Source organism: Euphorbia lathyris, chromosome 5 (assembly GCF_963576675.1).
Source record: "Euphorbia lathyris chromosome 5, ddEupLath1.1, whole genome shotgun sequence".
NCBI classification, from domain to species: Eukaryota; Viridiplantae; Streptophyta; class Magnoliopsida; order Malpighiales; family Euphorbiaceae; genus Euphorbia; species Euphorbia lathyris.
This window is the reverse complement of record NC_088914.1, coordinates 15,212,096-15,232,183: the sequence shown is the minus strand read 5'-3', so window position 1 is coordinate 15,232,183 and position 20,088 is coordinate 15,212,096. Positions and strand designations below refer to the sequence as shown.

The 20,088-nt window shown below is 37.8% G+C and overlaps 2 protein-coding genes and 1 non-coding gene across 4 annotated transcripts; 2 read left to right on the top strand and 1 right to left on the bottom strand.

The window, feature by feature from the left end:
• Positions 1-5,708: 5,708 nt before the first annotated feature.
• On the top strand, positions 5,709-10,356 carry LOC136229166 (protein SIEVE ELEMENT OCCLUSION C). Its single transcript, XM_066017756.1, has 7 exons — positions 5,709-6,007; positions 6,089-6,187; positions 6,819-7,261; positions 8,036-8,154; positions 8,264-8,391; positions 9,070-9,558; positions 9,634-10,356. Exons 1-7 carry the CDS (start codon positions 5,852-5,854, stop codon positions 10,234-10,236), a joined length of 2,037 nt encoding a protein of 678 aa, XP_065873828.1. The 5' UTR covers positions 5,709-5,851; the 3' UTR covers positions 10,237-10,356.
• Positions 10,357-11,657: 1,301 nt separating this feature from the next.
• On the top strand, positions 11,658-18,163 carry LOC136230276 (protein SIEVE ELEMENT OCCLUSION B-like). 2 transcript variants are annotated; one of them, XM_066019295.1, is made up of 8 exons: positions 11,658-11,803; positions 15,101-15,300; positions 15,401-15,508; positions 15,591-16,039; positions 16,134-16,243; positions 16,330-16,472; positions 16,571-17,062; positions 17,344-18,163. In XM_066019295.1, exons 2-8 carry the CDS (start codon positions 15,115-15,117, stop codon positions 17,968-17,970), a joined length of 2,115 nt encoding a protein of 704 aa, XP_065875367.1. In that variant the 5' UTR covers positions 11,658-11,803; positions 15,101-15,114; the 3' UTR covers positions 17,971-18,163. The 2 variants fall into 2 exon arrangements, with proteins under 2 accessions (XP_065875367.1, XP_065875366.1); XM_066019294.1 differs by lacking the exon at positions 11,658-11,803 and having other exon boundaries at positions 15,063-15,300.
• A 408-nt stretch (positions 18,164-18,571) lies between these two features.
• On the bottom strand, positions 18,572-18,708 carry LOC136231731 (small nucleolar RNA snoR137). The gene has a single exon (XR_010690098.1). It is a non-coding gene; the product is annotated as a small nucleolar RNA snoR137 (small nucleolar RNA).
• Between the last annotated feature and the right edge of the window lie 1,380 nt (positions 18,709-20,088).

Below are 20,088 nucleotides of genomic sequence, written 5' to 3'. Positions count from 1 at the left end.
CACTCCTCAACATGTTGAGCAAGCTAAGGAATTACCTGCTCAGGTGAACACTGAACTTCCTCAACTTCTAACACCTAGTCATCTTTAGCCTGACCCTGAGCAAGCAACACTTTCTGCCGATCCTCCACTTCCACAACTCAATGTGCAGAATCAAATCCAGTCAGTTTTTACTAACAATCCCAATTCCACGCCAGCCACTGACAATGCTAGGCCTTCTAATGATGAGCAGAACCAAACACCGCCTTCATTCGGTTCTACTCCTCCTCCGGCATCTAGATCAACAAATGATGGATCCTTAAGCTATTTGAATGCCTCTGAGTCTGGTCGAAGAATCGTTGACTCAGCTCAAGCTCTTATCCAGGACCTCCATCAAACCAGTACCAATGCCGCTGGGTCTACTAATGTTGAGACAACTCCACTTTCGTCTGTCACTCAGCTTCTAACTGAGATCAAAGGTCTAAAGGATCTTCTGAGTGTCATGACTTCATTGCAATCTCAACAGCCCAGGCAGGACTCTATAACAAAGCTGGCCGAACTCCAGCTGACCATGGTAAACCACATGAACTCACTGCAAGGGCATATTCATCAATTGTCAGCTGCGAACTCAGCATATGCCACTTCTGCTGAAGTACATCATCTCTTCAGCCAGCTTCATTTTGAGAAGCCTTCAAGGCAAAAGCTTCAAGTGGAAGCTGCTGAGTTGGACGATAATGCAGTCTGGACAGCGGCAGACAATGTTCAACTTCCAGACAAAGTATTTCTACTTTGGGAAAAGTTCAGAAGGCGCAGGAAGCTGTCTCGTGGACTTTTCCTTAATTGTCGAAACATTCTGCCGAAGACTGACGAAGACAGAAGATGCGTGAATCCTATTGGCCAACGACGCTGAGCACGCCCAGAGTGACAATGACAGGAAGCCGTTTCCCTCCAACGGTTATTTTGAAATTTGAAATGACCAGGTGCCTCAAGTGTCACTATATAAAGGCCATCCATTTGCTTCAATCGATGCAGATCTTTAACTAGTCGAAATGCTGACCAAATTCATACTTGAAGTTTCTGTGAGAAAAGCAAAGCAAATACCTTACACCAATTCTTAATCTTTGTGTAAAAGTCTAGAGTGATTTCCAATCATCTAAAGTGTCTTAGCAATCGTTGTTTAGGACAAACACTTTATCATTTCTAGAAGAATAGAAAGGAGAGGCTGAGTACTCGGTTATAGTACTCAGCGTAAATATAGGAGTGAGTAGAGGTATAGAGGAAGGTACTCTTGTTATACTCAGCTTCTATCTGTAAAAGGTTTCGTGCTCTATCTTTAAAGAGCTCAATAGAGAATTCAAAAAGCTCGGAACGAGTTCCGGGGACTGGACGTAGGCGGAGAGGCCGAACCAGGATAAGTCTGCTGAGTAACATCTTTCTAACCCTTAAACTCTTTTAATATATATTGCTTGCTATAAAACTGACTAAGTAAAGAACTCACGCTGAGTTAAGTTTACTAAGAAGCTGAGTTCAGGAATAGACTCTAAGTGCTATTTCCTGACTCAAGTAAAGAAGCATACTTAGTCACAAGTTGACTAAGCTTGTGTCTTGAATCTACTTAGTGACGCTGTGTAAACCTTTTCATAAGAAAAGAAGTCAGCCTCAACGGACAAATTTTTTAAATAGTTCCTATCCCCCCCCTTTGGAACTAACTTGTCACGTTATAAGGGACCAACATACTTCCTATACATATCTTGGTATTAGGCCTTTTTTATCGCTCGGGATTTCGACGAGAAAGTCTACCAATGCCTTAGCTTTGAAGGCCTTTCGTGGCTCATATTGGATGTCGAACTCTGCCATTTTAGAGGCCCATTCTGCCAATCTCCCAGATGTTTCTGATCTTTGTAACACCTTACGGTGTGATGAGTCTATTGGGATGATGATTGCATGGGTTTCGAAGTAATGTTTGAACTTCTGTAAGGCTACTACCCTTCCACATGCAGCTTCTCTAGGTTGGGATACCTGGTTTTGGCATCCCAGAAGACTCAACTGACGTAGTAGACCGAGAATTATTCTATAGCTTCCTCCCGAATGAGGACCATACCGAGGGATTCTTCTACCGTACTGATGTAGAGGTAGAGTGTTTCTCATAGTATTGGGTGGCTGAGCAAAAGAGGTGATGTCAGGGACTCCTTGAGCTTATCGAAGGACGTTTAGCATTTGGCCATCCAGTTAAAGTCTTTTTTCCCCTTTTAGACTTTTGTAGAATGGTATGCATCGTTTTGCTGAATAGAAAATGAATTGCCCTATGGTGTTTATTTTCCCATTTAGCTTCTGGATGTCGTTAACCTTCTAGGGGTGACATATCGATTATTGCTTTGATTTTATCAGGGTTTGCTACTATTCCCCTTTGGGGTATCATGAATCCTAAAAATATTCCCGAGCCAACGCTGAATGTACACTTTTCTGAGTTGAGTTTTAAGTCATACTCTTTTAGAGTTTAGAAGATTGTCTCTAGGTCTGTGACATGTTATTCAATTGCCTTTCTCTTTATGATCATGTCATCAATGTATATTTTAATTTTTCCCCGATCATGCCCTTGAAAATCTTGTTGATGAGCCTTTGATAAGTTGCATATGTGTTCTTCAGTCCGAAGGGCATAATCCTGTAGCAATATGTGCCCTCATTGGTTATGAAGTTTGTGCTTTCTTTATTGAGAGGATTCATGAGTATTTGGGAATTCATCATATGCCTCTTTAGGGGTGTCCTCATTCTGCCAAATAAGAAGGATGATGATGTACCAGGTCTATCCTTCTTGGGGGATCTTCCTTTTTTGGATGTATGCCTTAGGTTGCATCCTCTTGAGATGACATTGATAACACCTTGGGGGGATTTTCCCGTGCTGCTTCTCTCGTTTTACTCGGGTGTCGAGCCTCGTCTAACTTTTTTTTAAATGCTCTAACTTTTCTAGCTCGGTAATGTGATGCATACAATCCTCTGTATCATGACCTTTGCTTTTGTAGAAGTTGCAGTATTCCCCATTATTATACGAGAGTGATTTCTTCATCTTGGGAGGATAGGTTATCTGTACCCTATTTCTCTCTACCCAATACAAGAATCATTCTTTGGGAGCATTTGGAGAGATCGTCGATCTCTTCGGGTGTTGTCGTGGCTTTTTTCGATCTTGGTCCCTATCGCTCCTAGGCTGTTTGCTGGCTAAGGTGGCCTTCTCGCTCAATAAGGATTTAGTCTATGGATCTTCCTTTTACAGAAATCTCTTGCCTGAGTCATCAAGTCCTTGAAGGTCCGGGCATATTGGTGGTTAACTCTCGAGATAGCTCTTTACTAAGGTAGTTGGCCGCCATGATACCAATCGCTCCTTCCACATTCAGTACCTTAATCTGAATGGCTGCTTGCTGGAATCTTTTGACATAGTCATTGAGGGTTTTTTCATGCTGGACCAGGTAGTCGAGATCTTGCATGGTTTTGCTCTTGGATATGGAGTTTACAAAGTGGCTGATAAAGAGCCCTGACATTTGCTTAAAGTTGATATTATCTCAATGTCGAGGGACTCGTACCAGTAGGAGGCATCACCCGTTAAGGTAGTGGGGAGTAGGCGGCACATCACAACGTTAGTTGTTGTGGTAGTATTAGTGGATTGCTTGAAGTTTTTGATGTGAGTAGTACGGTGTATTGTCCTGCCACACTCTTTTAGCAATGGGTATTTTAACCCTAATGGCATGGGCGCAGTTATGATCTTCTTACACATTGGTTTTTATACCTCTGTTATGCCAGGATATTTCAAGTCGATCCCTTCTTTGATGATTGTGCTTCGACGATTGTGCTTATGAGTTTATCTAACTCTTTTTGGATTGCCTCAAACTTGGCTTTAGAACCCTCGCATTTTACTGAAAGGTTTCTTTCTTTGGGCACCCATCGATCTCGAGTATAGGGTTCGATTACCCTTTCCTAGATGATAGACCCGGACTCGGCAGATTTATAACGGGTTCTTCTTCGATTTGTATCCGGGGTCCTCCTATTTGGGGAGGGTCGCTTTTCTTCTCTTACCCCGGTTAATCTCTCGGGGACTGCTTGTTGTCATTATTTATTTTCCTCGTAGGGGGAGTTTAGGATCTATGGTGTCTCATATCGAGGAGTCTTCATTTACCCTCGACTAGGTGCCTGAATCCCTTACTCTATCCCTTAGGGATTTGTCTCGCTGACAATGCAACTTCGGGTAGAATGATGCCCGGTTGAGTAGTTGATATTCTCAACTTTATTCATGTACCTGACAGTCTCCTCCAGTAACTCCATTTTTTCTTTAAGCTCATCCATTTGGATGGTGTGCTCTTGTCGCATGACGCTGACGATGTCGTGGACAGATCCCAAAATTTTCTTCTAGTCGCTAGGAGATTGCACATATGAGTCTTTATTGTTGGGCATCTAGGGCCTCAGTGTCCTTCGCCACGTCTAGTGTCGGATTGCGATCGGCCTGAAACTATAGTCGCACTCCATATTTGCCGCAATCTGAAATCCGGATGCAGGGAGTGTACTTGAGGAAGGAACTTGGATGGAACTACTTAAGCAAGTCATTGATGTGTTTGCTCCAAACTCACCGCATCAATTTGATGTGGTTGAATCTTGAAAGTCCACTTGAAGACCTGCAATTGGATAGAAACAATGTCAAAGGAAGGGGTGTTGTCTGGCTAAATCGCTTCAATGCCTAAGTCAGTTTGAAGTAGGACTCCAGGATGAACACAACAGTAAATCAAAGTTATGATGTAAGCTTAATGAATGAATGAAGTAGTGTATCTTGACCGTAGAAGACGGTTATGAGCAAAGGAGCGGGGTGTCCTACGTGTCACTTGTTGATAGGTGAACGTGTGTCCATGTATCAGGGCCTAATATTCCTCAAGCTCACTAGGCCTAAGATTCACGGGATCGAACATGATTGTTGTAACAGATGGATCTTTGACTGAGTCTTTTGAGACTTCTTAAGTCGAGGTCTTTAATACGGAGTTGTATTGTCTAGTTTGGTTGTAGAGGCGCCATGTGTTCCCCTCCTCCGAATGATGGTTCGGATCTCTTAAATAACACATGATGAGTTTATATTCAACTGATATTACTTAGTATATCTATTTAAAAGATCAATTGCTTAATATTAATAAATTAAGAGCTTAATCAATTAAAAAAAATAATTGGTGAAAGAGCTCAACTATATGCAATTTACCATTAGAAGAAAAAGCATTTACAAGTGCTTTTTTTTATGGGTTAATACACATATTTGCCCCTGTGTTTTCGCGGAAAAACAGATTTGCCTTTAAATCAAATAAACACACAAAACTATCCCTGAATTTTCTATAAACCTGCAATTATACCCTATTTTAACAGAGCTGCTAAACGACGATGACATCAAACCGTCTTGTTTCCAAAAAAAATTGGATGACGACAATCACAATTCATTTGGTTTCTTATTATTTTCTATTGCTATTGCTTTTGGATTAATTAGGAGGTTTAGACAGGTTTGATGTGAACGCCGTTTAACAGCTCTGTTAGATTAGGGTATAATTGCAGGTTTATGGAAAATTCAGGGATAGTTTTGTGGGTTTATTTGATTTAAGGACAAATCTGTTTTTTCGTGAAAACACAGGGACAAATATGTGTATTAACCCTTTTTTTATTTATTTTAACATCTTTATTCTTTTATGCCGACTGGTGAAATCGACTGTGCACAAATCTTTAATCAAGAACCACTTCTTTTAGTGAACATGAAGCAAATTTAAAAAGCAAAATGTGAAGATCAATTCATCCATAAATACCGTTTTCTCAATATTTTACTAAGCTATGCCTTCAAATCATACATCTCTGCACTGCAGCCATGAACTTGTTGCATTCTTCACCATCAACATCTTTGGAAGACGAAATTCTCATCAGGAAAATCCTATTGACTCATGATCCAGACGGTCGTCATCTAGATTCCGAGCTATTGTTGACTGCAATTGAGAATGTCCTCAATTACACTGCTAAATTTCAAGTAATTTCATCTCACTTTCTTACCTGTATGTATTCAACTCAGTATCATGATTGAACTAAGAATTACAAGTTTGATTTTCAGATCAATATTGATGCAATTTCAACTAATGATATAAGCAACATTGAAATAGTGGGAGCAGAAGAATCACTAGGGCAAATCATCACCAAAATTTCAAATGCGGTAAATTCCCATTTAAATTTCGTGTAAAGGATGGCAATTAGGGTTGATGTATCAGAATTGGGTCATGTTAGTCGGTCGGATTATCTTTATAAATCAGTCAAATCATGTCATGTCAGAAATTGTTATCCCTGCAATTGCTCGCTGGGGGTGGAGGGCGAGGGGTCACAGAGGAACTGTTGATGACCCCCTACTTTGTGGAGGAAAACAGATTACCCGCGGAAATTCCGTCGCTAAACTTATGATTTCATGTATGGAATTGCAATTTGGGTTGACATATCACAACCCAGTCCGGTTGTCTTTGTAAATCGGGCAAATCATGTCATGTTAGAAATTGCCATCTCTGCAAATGCTCGCAGGGCGGAGAGGCAGGGGTCACGGAGGCTCGGTTACCCCGACTCAGGAGAAAATATATATATATATATATCCAGAAATTTTCGTTGTTAAATGTATAATTTCTGTTGGTAATTACATTCTATTCAGAATATAAGAATTTGACATCACTAATCGAAATCTCCAAAAGAAAAATATGTAACTTTTAACAAATTTCCATGGATTAAGACCCTCGAATATTTTCGTTCTAGCTCCATCACTGAATGCTCGAACTTATTGAGACCTTTTACTGTGATTGCAGTTGCTTTTCAGAAGCTCCAGCGACGGAGATCTACATGAGAGAACAATGGTTTTGCTTGATTTACTTGGAAATTACAGATGGGATGCAAAAATGGTATTAGTACTTGCAGCATTTGCAACAAACTATGGTGAATTTTGGCTGTTAATGCAGCTTTGCCCTTGCAATCCATTGGCAGAATCAGTTGCATTGCTAAGACAATTTCCCAATGATTTAACCATGTTGAAGCCTAGGATCAAGGCCTTAAGCTTATTGGTGAAGACATTAATGGATGTTACAAAATGCATAATCAAGTTTGAAAGCTTGCCATTTAGGCATGTAAAGATATATGGTCAAGCAATGGCTGCGGCGAAATCGGCTATCTGTTTAGCCTCTTACTGGGTAACAAGAAACACCTTGGCATGTTCTTCTCAAATCACAGACTTAGCCATGAAGCCTGAGCAAGTGCATGTTCCTTCCCTTCAATCAGCATCTAAATATGTACCTTTTCATTTCATTTGTTTTAAGTAGATCATAACTTGATTCATGTTCTTATTCATGAGTGAACTTTTGATAGATTTAGCCATACACGAAGATGGTCCCTCAACTTTAGTCATACGTTCTTTATAGTCCATAAACTTCAAAACCGGACATAAAAGTCTTTGAACTTTACCTTTACTTACATAAAAGTCCCTAAGTGTGTTTTGGTTAGGAGAAAGAAAGTAGATATTTAGAGAGAAAGCTCTGACATTGGTGATTTGAAAATATGAAAATGGTCGTTCTAAACAACTTCAGTTCTAGAAGTTTTTCATTTTGAGGTTATCATCGGTCATTTTGAAGTTGTTTACTTTCATAAGAGACTTTTATGTTAGTAAATAACAAAGTTCAAGGACTTTCATATCCGGTTTAAAAGTTTAGGAGCCAGGGATGTAATTTACCCTAGCCGGAGGCAAGGCATGGGGTGCTATTGCATCCGTAACCATAGGAAACCACTCTGAGAGGGGTGGTTACGCCCTGCCTCAACCCTTCAATTTTATCTAGGCATTCCCTTTTTTGGTCCAGCCAAGGCCAAAAGGTCATTGTTTTAGCCTGGGTAGAGAAAAAACCTATAAGCAGTAGAGGTCAAAACGACCCCGTTTTTTTATATTTAAGCCCTACTGGTATTTTTGCATCCCAGTAGTTCAATGTTGGATTCGCCACTGGTCATTTAGTTATTGATAATTGGTGTATTTTCTTATCAGGTGCTCAACTTCAGCAGCAGCCGCAAGTGCATCATGGCAGCTCATAAGTCTGGTTTATAGGCTGAGCAGTGTGCACAATAGGTTGAGTCAGTGGGTGGAGTTGTGTCATCAACAAATAGGTTGATGTTCCAATTCTTTTCAGAATGGTTCAGAAACTCTTGTATGCATATATATAATAACCTAGACTGTGCAGTTATTTTAACACCTAAACTTCTGCAAAATTTGCAGAGAGAAAGTTGTATCAGAAACTGATAAACCTTTTCCAGGAGCCACATTCTGATAACCAAGAGGTACTTGAAGTGTTACTAGCATTAAAAGATGCCTTACCACTCCAGAATTCTTCTATGCAACCAAAGGTAATCTCTTATGTGTCCTGTAAAATGTAATGATGGCGACTCAACTTTGCATATTGTTTTACTACAGTCACTAAACTTCAATTTTCACAGTCAAAATAATTGAATTTTAACTAGTTATTGTTATAGACCGTGATTTGACCATGAACTCAAGTCACGTCAAGTTAGCAACACAAATACTCAAAAAATTCAATTAGTTATTGTTTATATATCGCGATTGGGGTGTTTCTGTCGCTGACATGTGGAGTTGACATGGTATGACTCAAAATGTAATGTTGCTTGGTCTATGGACAATGTAATGACAAGTCATATTTTTTGGCAGGAAATTTGTTATAGTGACTTTAGTGTGACGAAAACCGATTTTCATTTATTTTCATGACACGAATTAATCTTGAGTTATCACAGTGAAACAACAACCAAATTTGCGTGAAAATTGTTGCATTTGACCCCTCATATGTCCATATCTACTCAGAAAGAAAAAAGGGTAAAATACATCCATGGCATCTCAACCTCTGCATTATTTACATGATGGTTCCAGTTGCTTCAAAACCGGACATAAAAATCTCTGAACTTTGACATATACTAACATAGAAGTTCAAATGACTGTCGACTATTTCATATCTTGAATGTGATATCCTAGTATCTTTCCTTTTCCTAACCATTTCATACGTGTGATGACAGGTAGATTTGTCTGAACTGAAGGACAAGATAGTGATACTTTTAGTCTCAAAACCAGACCTCCTTCCACTAGAGGGATTGTTCCTACTGGTTCAGCAAACATATGATCATCCTCAACACAACAAGTCAGATGAAAGTTATGAAATTGTATGGGTTCCGATTTCATTTTCGGATACATGGACACATGCTGAAGTAGAAATGTTCAAACTTTTATCAAATTCCTTGCCATGGTACTCCCTTCGTCGGCCTTGGTTACTAAACTCAGCTGTTGTAACCTTTATAAAACAAACATGGGATTTTAAAGATGACCCTGTTATGGTTGTGTTGGATTCACAAGGAAATGCTACAAATTCAAATGCAATTGATATGGTTCTGCTCTGGGGTGCAAAGGCATATCCTTTCTCATCCTCAAGAGAAAACCGGCTCTGGGAAGAGGCGAAATGGAGTATGCACTTTTTGTTAGATGAAATTCATCCCTTGATATCTAGATGGGTATGATATACTAAATTGCGCATTTTTCTAGTTTCATCATTCTATTGTTCTGATTTCATCTTCTGTTGACTTCAGGTAGAAGAAGGAAGGAACATTTGCATCTATGGAAGTGATAATCTCGACTGGATCCGAGAATTCAATGCCGAATTGAAGAACATTAGAAGTAACGGGGTGCAGCTTGAGACTGTCTATGTTGGAAAAAGTGACATGAATGAACATGTGAGATGTGTTTTAGATGTAATCAATGAAGAAAACCACACTAGTCTTCATTTGCCATTAACAAAATTACACTTATTTTGGATTCGGTTGCGAAGTATGAGAAGATCAATGCTGAAACTAGTACAATCTATCAGTTCTAATCATATATACAGAGAAGTTTCAGCATTGCTAGATAGTACTGCTGAGGGATGGGCAGTAATAGGGAAAGGCAACACGACCGAAGTCGTAACGCTTCAAGGGAGGAAAGTGATTGAATGCTTGAATAAGTTTTCTGAGTGGAGAGAAAATGTAGCACAGTTAGGATTCATGGGTGCACTCCGAACCGCCTTCGAACCACCTGCTTCTACAGAACCATGTAATCAATCTAATGTTCTACCTTATGCAGAAGAATTACTTGAAGGTATTTTCCTATGTGAAAAGTGTAAGCGTCCTATGAAGAAGTATGTTCTCTATGAATGAAAAATGTAATCAAGGAGGCAACTTCAACTATGTTGTTTTTTATGCCATTTTGTATTATGTTATACTGACTGCTAAACAATCATAAAACAGACAATTGAGAGTTCTATTTTCTTTGGCTTGTGATCATTTGTTTTACATTTATTTACCCTGTTAAGTGGCACGGAGATAGATTCAGGATACGCTAAAGTCGCCTTGTGGCGCCAAGACTTTTCCAAGTCGGCCAGCCAACTGATACTCCTATAAGCATTATGTCAAGTCTTACCTTCAAGGGTGTATATAGCTAAACCTAAGCATATATTCACTAATCACTCTCAAATACCGTCCTGCTAGATTCCCTGTGTATCAAACCTTGACCCTCGTAGGGATCCTTACATATGGATATATCGTTCTCTCTTTCCTAAGGTTGGATGCTCGCCTCCTGTCACATCCGTGTCCTTAATGTTAGTTATTATATCCTAGTATTAGGTTATATTATATTTATTTATTGATTGGAGACTTAATTGGGTATTATAGATATAGTTTGGAGGTCAATTTCACACTTTAAGTGTAAAATTAAAAAGTTTAGTGTAAGTTTTAAAAGAAGTCAAGGTTTAGAAGGACCAAAATGGACTATTTCCCTTATTGGGAAGATCAATAACACAAATCAAGATTTGTGTTTTCATAGTTAATTTAATGGTTAGCAAAATGTGAAATTTTTTTTTTACCAAAATGTCATATTATTGTTATTAAAAAAAAAAAGAATGCAAAATAAAAATCAATATTTACATGAAGTTAAGACTTGACAAGTGTTCAACATGCATGCTTTCTATTATGCATGTATATATCTAAAGTTGCCACATGTAAATAAATGTTTTATTATTATTATTATCCATTTAAGTATTTAGTATTTATTTAATATATATATATATATATATATTATTTTATTTTCATAGAAATAATGGTTTTGATTTAAGATATTGGATTATGCCATTTTTTTTCTCTAAGCAATATTTTATTTTAGAATTTTATATTATGAAAATAAAAAGAAAATATAGTAAATTCTAAATTTTATTTCAAAAATAAGTAATTACTAAACTTTTTATAAATTGTTATTATGATATATATTTTAAATCAATGAGGTTGTGAATTTCATGCATAAATTTTGAATAATAAAAATAAATAAATAAATGTCATGCATAATGAAATGTGTCATGCATGCAAATTTTTATAATAAAAAAATATGTCATGCATGATGAGATGTGTCATTCATGCATACAAAGAACAAAAAGGTTAGTATATATAAAAATTTATTTGAAAAAAATAAGAAAAAGATATCCCTATCTAAATATTATTTCATTCAGGAAAACAAAAGAAATGAGGGAGAGAGAGAGCCTAAGAAAAAGAAAATGAAATTAAGAGTAGGAATAAGAAAAAGTTAGTAGTAAATTGAGTTGATTAAGAATACCAAGACACTTTATTTCATAGTTGAAATGGTGAAGATCGGAGTGCAAAGTCTTTAAGACGGGGTTGTATATATATTAGACAGATTTGAGACTCAGGTTGTGTTTTCCGTCGATTAATTACCGAAGTAAGTAATTTATCAACTACCCTTTTATGATTTTGAATATATATACATATATGTTAAATGATTTTGGTAAAATTTTATTTCTTAAAGTGAATATTTGATTTTGAGATGGTTAAATTAGTGGTTTTGATAACTTAAGATTTATAAAATAAAGCTTTTATATATGATGATTTATGTGCTTATTTTTAGAAATTGAAGTTAGTATTGAAGTATATTTTTACATTAATTATTGCTGATTTTAGTACAATGATGATTTATGGTTGAATATTTTGGAAATTAATTGAGAAGTGTACTTGAGAAATTCTATGGTGTTGATTTATGAGTTTTATATATATATGTTCACATATATATATATATATATATATATATATTTCTGATTTTAAATTATATTATGAAATTGTAATATTTTTAGTATCCATCAAGGGTAATCCGGATAGGTGGCTTTAATTAAAGTCCGTATTTAGTGAGAAATACGGTCTGTGTACACAATTGAAAGACTTATCGGGTATGGCAAAGAAGTGTTGAGTAAGACCATGCGGGCTAGGCAAATTATGAGATATCTCGGTTCTATTATATTATGGGGATTGATACATACGAGGATTATCTCTCGAATGGATACGATTTGTGAAGAATATATTGATATGCGATTTGTGAAGTATTTATTGAGATACAGTTTATGAAGTAATTATTGATTTACGATTGATTTGAGTAAATGGTTAATTGCAAACCTATTTATTTTGTTTGGTTGAGATTTTAAACAAATAAATATATATATAACTATTTTGAACACAAGTTTTGGTATTAAGTATTTAATACAATGATTTACGTTTTGGACAATGTGTGGTATTTTGAGAAATAATGTTTATAACAAGTTTATGATATTTTAAATTGCATATTCGGTTAAAAGTATTATTTTGAGTATTTTATTATGGTTTAATCCATAAAATGTTCATCTTTAAGAACATGAATTTTATATGATACATTTTGGAAATTAAAGTATATATATAGTTATTTTGAGTATAAGTATTTTATGTAGTTGATAATTGCTTACTGAGATTTCTGTCTCATCTTTTTAAATGTTTTAATGTTTTAGGCGAGAAAGAGCAAGGTATAGGAGAAGTCACTGGTTGATAAACAAGGTTGAATTATCAAGTCATCAGTTTTGTCATTAGTTAGGACAATTATCTTTGCAGTAATTTGGAGATTTGGTTATGTTGGTGACACTTAAATGTAATAGAAATATGTATATAGTCTAAATGTACTTGAGAGGAATTCTGGAAAAGTTCAAAATTTATAATATTTGGATAATTTGGAGACTTATAGGTATTGATTCTGATCTTTCTATTTCACGTCCGATGCCGATTGAGGTCGTTTAGGGTCGGGTGTGACACCTCCGTTGGCAAATATAGGATTGCTGAGGTGGGGAGCCAGTTTTACACCTGCGTGCATAAATTTTTTTTCCTCCCCTGCCCACCTCCTAGTGCTCGATGGACTAGGATGGATCGCTTACACTAAGGGTATGTTCATTGGTCAGGGATGGCGGAGATCCTACGCCAAATGCTCTCTATTTTCTATAGTGGTCCTTATATCAACTTGAGGGCTGAGAGGAACAACCATTGATGCGTTCCACTCAACACTCTTTGTTGAAACCTCCTCGGAGCTGTGCCAGCGCTTGAGGCATATTGGTCTACAAGCAAACTGCCACTCCTTTACACTAAGCAGAATGTGTCAATAATCTAGCCAAATATCACATGCAAGCATCATGAGCAAATGAGAATTCTTGCAGAGAAATAAAAAATGATTAAGAGAAATAAAGGGAAAAAGAAAATAGAAGGAAATAGGCCAAGGAAAGAACAAAAAGATAAGTTCAAATAGTGAAAACTATTAACCTATGTCTGTAAGAAAAAATCCAAGCATATGGCATCATGATGATATTGATTCATTTCATATCTGTAAACCTTTATGCTCAAATCTTCTGAATTGCAGGCTTTTTCACTTTTCTGCTTTGTTTGTTTGCTTTAGCAGAGGGGTCAGGAACAAAGTTGTTGTAGCCAAATCAAGATTTAAGGTTGGGATTGGGATTATATAATGTTTCAATCAGAAACTTTTTAGTATTAATTAGGCACTAATTAAGGCTGTTACATATCCTAAAACAAAGTGAATAAGCAAGCTACACTGTTACAGCTGATGTGGAAATTTGATGAAACACTTAGCATCATAAGTTCCTCCCACTTTTCACTTTAATGATGCAAGGATATAAACTTTGATTTCCTTTCTTTTTCTCCTTAATATATTGATTAAAAATGGAAAAGCACATATTTGAGCCCCTAATCAATTCAATTCTTACGGACTATACCCGTGATCTTTTAAATGGATATATTAAGTCCTTGATCAAATATTTTTAACACATTGGACGATCTGATTCAAACTCCGGGCACGGATCTGCCAGCATGTAAGGGATGGCATGACATGTTGTTAGAAAAACCTTATCTAACATGGTGATCTATGCATCAGGTGACATGTTAAAAGAGTGAAAATGCTGGCAATTCTATGCACACAATGACATGCTAGCAGTTCCAGTTCCAAGAGCGTTAAATAGAGTTTGAATCACACACGTAACTAGGCCATCCAAGAGAGGTAAACTGTGCTAAAAAGTAATTGGTCAAGGACTTAATGTATCTACTTAAAATATCCGAGGCTTAATTATTAATCAAGGGCTTAATTAGTGAAAATTGAATAGATAAAGGACTCAGTTATGCCTTTTTCCATTTCAAATAGATCATTGCTTTCAATTTTTCATGATCAGAACTACTTCAAGGAGGTGGATGGGAATATTAATCACATTTTAATTACCATAAATACAATCTCAAGACAAGAACTGTAAAATATAGTAATGCAGATTAGCATTTCAGTGCAGTGCAGTGTGTAGAATTCCTTGACAGAAGGGGAAAGACATTTCTTCAGGAAAAGAACATTAAATTGTAAGGGAAAACATATGTTTCACACAAAGTAAAAGGTTTATCAGAATGCCTAGTATAAAAATCCTGAACTTAATCTTTTGATATTTTCTAATTTGCTATATTCTGTCAAGCTATAAAGATGCAAATCATAGGCAGGCCCTTATCTAAAATTCTTAAACTCCATCAGAAGCAAGGTACAATTTTTTGTTGCCACTTTCCAATTTGAATCACCTATATAAGGGTCAGAGCTAACCAAATCCAAACCCACACAGCCTTCTTCTCTTCTCTTCTTTTCTCACTTGTTCTTAGAGTTTCATCTTTGCCTCATTCACTATGGCAGTTGTACCTCACAGGATGTCGAATCCTAGAACCGATCGCCATCTGTTTTCCTCGTCCGATGACAATCTAATGATGAAGCAAGTTCAGGCTACTCATGCTCCTGATGGCCGCGATTTTTCTGTTAAACCCCTTCTTCATGTTGTGGAGGATATCTTCAACCGTGCTGCACCCACCGGCCTTGCTACCATCGTGCAGCAACCGGTACAATAACCTATTACTATCTCTTGCACATTCTTTGTTGTACTAGTCAATGTCCTGTGTTGCTTGGACATGAATTTGATGACTTGTAATCTCACTGCAGGCAGTTCATCAGGCGCAAATCGATGCAATGGATGATAAAGTTCTTGAGTATGGCGTCAACGAAATGCTCGAACTGTTGTCATACACAATCAACAAAATTTCCTGTGAGGTATAGCATTGTTTACTCGTTCTTATATTCCGGATGCATTGATTTGTTTTCGTGGTCATTCCGTAATAGGCTCTTTTTATAGCTATCTTGCAAGTGTGCTACTGGAGGGGATGCACATGCCACAACCTTGGCAATATTTCAATTGGTATCAAGCTATTCATGGGATGCAAAAATAGTGCTGGCTTTAGCAGCATTCGCAGTGAACTATGGTGAGTTCTGGCTCGTGGCGCAGCTTTATCTTACGAATCCATTAGCGAAAGCTGTTGCACTGCTGAAGCAATTGCCAGACATCCTCGAACGTGCTGATTCGTTGAGACCAAAGTTCGAGGCACTCAATATCCTTATCCGGGCTAGTTTGGATGTTGCAAAATGCATTGTTGAATTCAAGGAGCTTCCATCTCAATACATCAGTCCTGATACACCAGAAATGTTAACTGCTACTGCTCATATTCCGACTGCTGTTTACTGGACTATTCGGAGTATCGTAGCTTGTTCATCACAGATTATTGGCCTCATTGGCATGGGCCATGAGTATGATTTTAGCACTATGAGCCATTTTCATATTCAATTTTTGTCATTTTAGCCAATTAAAGATTTGATTATGCTTATTATTGCTCGAACATAGGTACATAGCATCGACAACCGAAGCATGGGAGCTATCGAGTTTGGCGCACAAGGTTAAAAGCATTCATGAACATCTGATGAGGCAGCTCACTCTTTGTTATCAGCACATTGGTGACTCATTCTTCACCTATTTCAATCAAGTTTTCTACAGTTTTCGGTTTTTGAATACGGAAGTGATCTTTCTATATGTGATGCAGATGAGAGACGACACTTGGAAGCATATCAAACGTTGATTCGCTTATTCGAAACTAACCACATTGATAACATTAAGATTCTGAGGGCTCTGATTTATGCTAAGGATGATCAGCTACCACTCTATGATGGTGCCACCAAGAGAAGGGTTGATCACATATTGCCTCTCAACAATTTATACCTATTGCAAACTAATCTTTGTCATCGGAAATACTCATGTTTTCCAACAATTTTCCGGTTTTGCAGGCTAGCCTTGATGTGCTAAGGAGGAAAAATGTGCTATTGTACATATCAGACCTTGAACTCCCCTCTGAAGAGCTTTCAATGCTCGAACAAATGTACAGCGAGGCTCGACAGAGTCCATCGAGGACCGAGAGCCAATATGAGGTAGTGTGGCTTCCAGTCGTGGACCGATCAACCCCGTGGAATGATGCAAAACAGAAGCAGTTTGAGAATCTCCAATCAATGATGCCATGGTACTCAGTCTACCACCCTTCACTGCTCGATCCAGCGGTGATCAGGTATATCAAGGAGGTCTGGCACTTCAACAAGAAACCGTTGCTGGTTGTCTTAGACCCTCAAGGAAAAGTAGTGAATCCTAATGCAATCCATATGATGTGGATTTGGGGAAGCACAGCTTTTCCATTCACTAGCCTCAGAGAGGAAGCACTCTGGAAAGAAGAATCGTGGAGGATCGAGTTACTGGCAGACGCCATCGATCCACAAATCATTAACTGGGTAAGATCTCATTTTTCTTCGGGATTCAAATCCGGATTCGAGTCTTAGGGGCGAGCCTTGACGCAACGGTTGTTGTTGTGTGACCAAGAGATCACGGGTTCGAGTCTTAGGAGCGGCCTCTTGCCAAATAAATTGGCAGGGGAAGGCTTGCCCCAGTACACCCTTGTGGTGGGACCCCTCCCCGGACCCTCACTCAGTGGGGACGCGTAGTGCACCGGGCCGCCCTTTATTCAAATCCGGATTGAAGTTATACTAAAGTTCATAACTTGTATGCATTTCAGATACAACAAGGGAAGTACATATGCTTGTATGGAGGCGAAGATATCGAATGGATCCGAAAGTTCACAATAACAGCAGATGCAGTTGCAAGGGCTGCCAATATCCAGTTAATGATGCTTTATGTTGGAAAGAGCAATCCAAGAGAGAAAGTCAGGAAAAACAATGTGATTATTCAGACAGAGAATCTCAGCCATGTACTTCAGGATCTTACACTAATCTGGTTCTTCTGGGTTAGGCTAGAAAGTATGTGGCATTCCAAGGTGCAACATAACAGAACAGTAGAGAATGATCCAATAATGCAGGAGATTGTAACAATGCTTAGTTTCGACGGCAGTGATCAAGGATGGGCTGTGATCAGCAAAGGATCAGGGGGCGAAAATCAAATAGCTAAGGCGAAAGGTGCTGATATCATTAAGAGCTTTGAGGATTTCCAGTCATGGAGGCACATTGTAGATGAAAGAGGGTTCCTTCCTGCATTGAATGATTACCTCCATGGACACCACAATCCACATCATTGCAACAGGTTGATTCTTCCAGGTAGTACCGGAAGCATCCCGGAGAAAGTGGTCTGCGCTGAATGCAGCAGGCCAATGGAGAAGTTCATCATGTACCGTTGCTGCACTGATTAAACTAAAGCTCACTAAGTCTATTGAGCCACTGTTATGAATCCATGTATTCCATAATTGCTAGTGTTTTTTCATATTGTTTCAAGTTGTTTGTTTCAAGTGCTCTTGCAATTTTCATCTTGTTTTAATTAAATTGAACTATTAGCTTTCTGTTAATCTTTAATTTGATATAGAGATTGTCATATTGTTGTTTGAAGATTTGATTTGATTTGATTTGTCAGGTTTAATTAAGGTAATCCCCAAATTCACATCTTTTAGGACTAAATGCAAACACCTCTTCAGCATAAACGAGAATGGCAGATTCAAAGTTCATATGATCAGTTCAAAGGTTCTAGTCTGTAACTTAACCATCACCAATTAGGGCAAAGATTCTTCCTAATTTCTCGTCAAATCTACGCATTCAACTCAAAAAATGACCACATGTGAACACCCAATTACAAAAATCAAAACTCTTTATGCCCAATTTGAATTTCCATAAAAAGGCAAGATTTCTCCCATGTTCTCATGAAATCTACAACACCCAACTCAAAAAATGACAGTTTGTTTACACACAATTAGAAGAAATCAAAACTTTTGAAGTCCAATTTGAAGTTATTCAAGGATGGAATGTACCAGAAGACAGGTAACACAGTGCATATAATAATTCACTGTGCTGTTTAATACTGGAATATCAATTTATGCTCCGGAAACTTGAATTTCTCCCATTGAAATTAAAGGAAGAGTTCACCATAATGAAGCAACAAATAACAAAATGACATTTCAATTAATTAAAATAAGAAAACAATGTCACAATCCCAATCAGAGCTACAGCTTCTTACAGAAACAATGCCGTAGCTATTCGAAATCGAATGAGAAGAGAGGGAATTGTAACTGATTTACGCTGTCCGTTGACACGTCCTTATGGATTGATTAGCCATTGAAGAACGCAACGCCTATCAGAAGCGACACGAAAATCAAATTACCATTCGTAAAAGATAAATTGAAAAATGACAAGAGAATGAAGAACGAAAGAAGAGAACTTTCATTCAAATCTGCTGATCGAATACATTAAATCTGCTGATCGAATACATTAAATCTCTGATATCCGGCGGAGAAGAAGAGAGGTGATTGATTAGGGTTTGAGGAAAGGGGATTTATTTATAGGAAGAATGAGACCTAATTTCGTAGGATTAAGTTTGAGGAACATTTACGGAAATGCCCTTCTTATTTTTACATTATTCCTCTACTAAGCCTAGCCCATCATCACACCACAAAATATGGTTTTTTTACATACAAAGTAGGAATGATAATAATATTTATAGGTTAATATATATTGGAAATCTAATTCATGATATATCAAATGTGTACCTAGCTTAGGGTAGGGGTGTGGTCAGTTGTCCTCCTTTCTATGAATTTGTTATTTTGGAATGTTAGGGGTGCGGCTAGCAAGACTACCCGTATCCATATTAATGATCTTATTAAGCAGTTTAATCCATCTTGTTTTGCTCTTTTGGAAACTAAGATTAGTGGTGAGAAAGCAGATGAGGTGGTTAAGAAGTTTAAGAACTGGCACTGTGTTAGATCGGAGGCAACTGGCCGGGCTGGGGGGATTTGGCTTTTTTGGAGGCCAGATCGGATTCATTTTGATATTCTTAGCATGGATAAGCAGTTCATTCATTGTAAAGTGAGTATTTCCGGCAATACTCCCTTTTTTATTACCCTTGTGTATGCTGACCCTATCTTGTCTAATCGAAAACGGCTCTGGGAGGTTCTCTATTCTATGAGTGTCAGCATTTCGGAGCCCTGGTTTGTGGCGGGTGACTTCAATGATATCGCCTTTATGAGTGATCAGAGAGGGGGATCCAATCATTATGTTAATCGCTGTCTGCATCACAAGAATAGTATGGATTTATGTGGGCTTTCCGATCTGGGGGCTTCTGGTCATAAATTCACTTGGAAGCGTAATAATACTTTTGTTCGATTGGACAAAGTCTACGCTAATGTTTTAGCTCTAACTTCCTTCCCCGAGTGCTCTGTGTTGAACCTCCCGTTCCGTCATTCGGATCATTGTCCTATTTTGTTTAGACTTTTGAGAGGTAAGCATCCTAGGGGTAAGAGACCGTTCCGGTATCAGTTGGCTTG

Excerpts from the sequence above, each read along its gene's own strand:
- LOC136229166 (XM_066017756.1), top strand. The coding sequence starts at position 5,852 with ATGAACTTGTTGCATTCTTCACCATCAACATCTTTGGAAGACGAAATT. Across the intron at positions 6,008-6,088 it reads ATTACACTGCTAAATTTCAA|ATCAATATTGATGCAATTTC; the intron begins GTAATTTCATCT and ends TTTGATTTTCAG. Across the intron at positions 8,392-9,069 it reads ATTCTTCTATGCAACCAAAG|GTAGATTTGTCTGAACTGAA; the intron begins GTAATCTCTTAT and ends GTGTGATGACAG.
- LOC136230276 (XM_066019294.1), top strand. The coding sequence starts at position 15,094 with ATGGCAGTTGTACCTCACAGGATGTCGAATCCTAGAACCGATCGCCAT. Across the intron at positions 15,509-15,590 it reads TCAACAAAATTTCCTGTGAG|CTATCTTGCAAGTGTGCTAC; the intron begins GTATAGCATTGT and ends CTCTTTTTATAG. Across the intron at positions 16,244-16,329 it reads TCTTTGTTATCAGCACATTG|ATGAGAGACGACACTTGGAA; the intron begins GTGACTCATTCT and ends TATGTGATGCAG.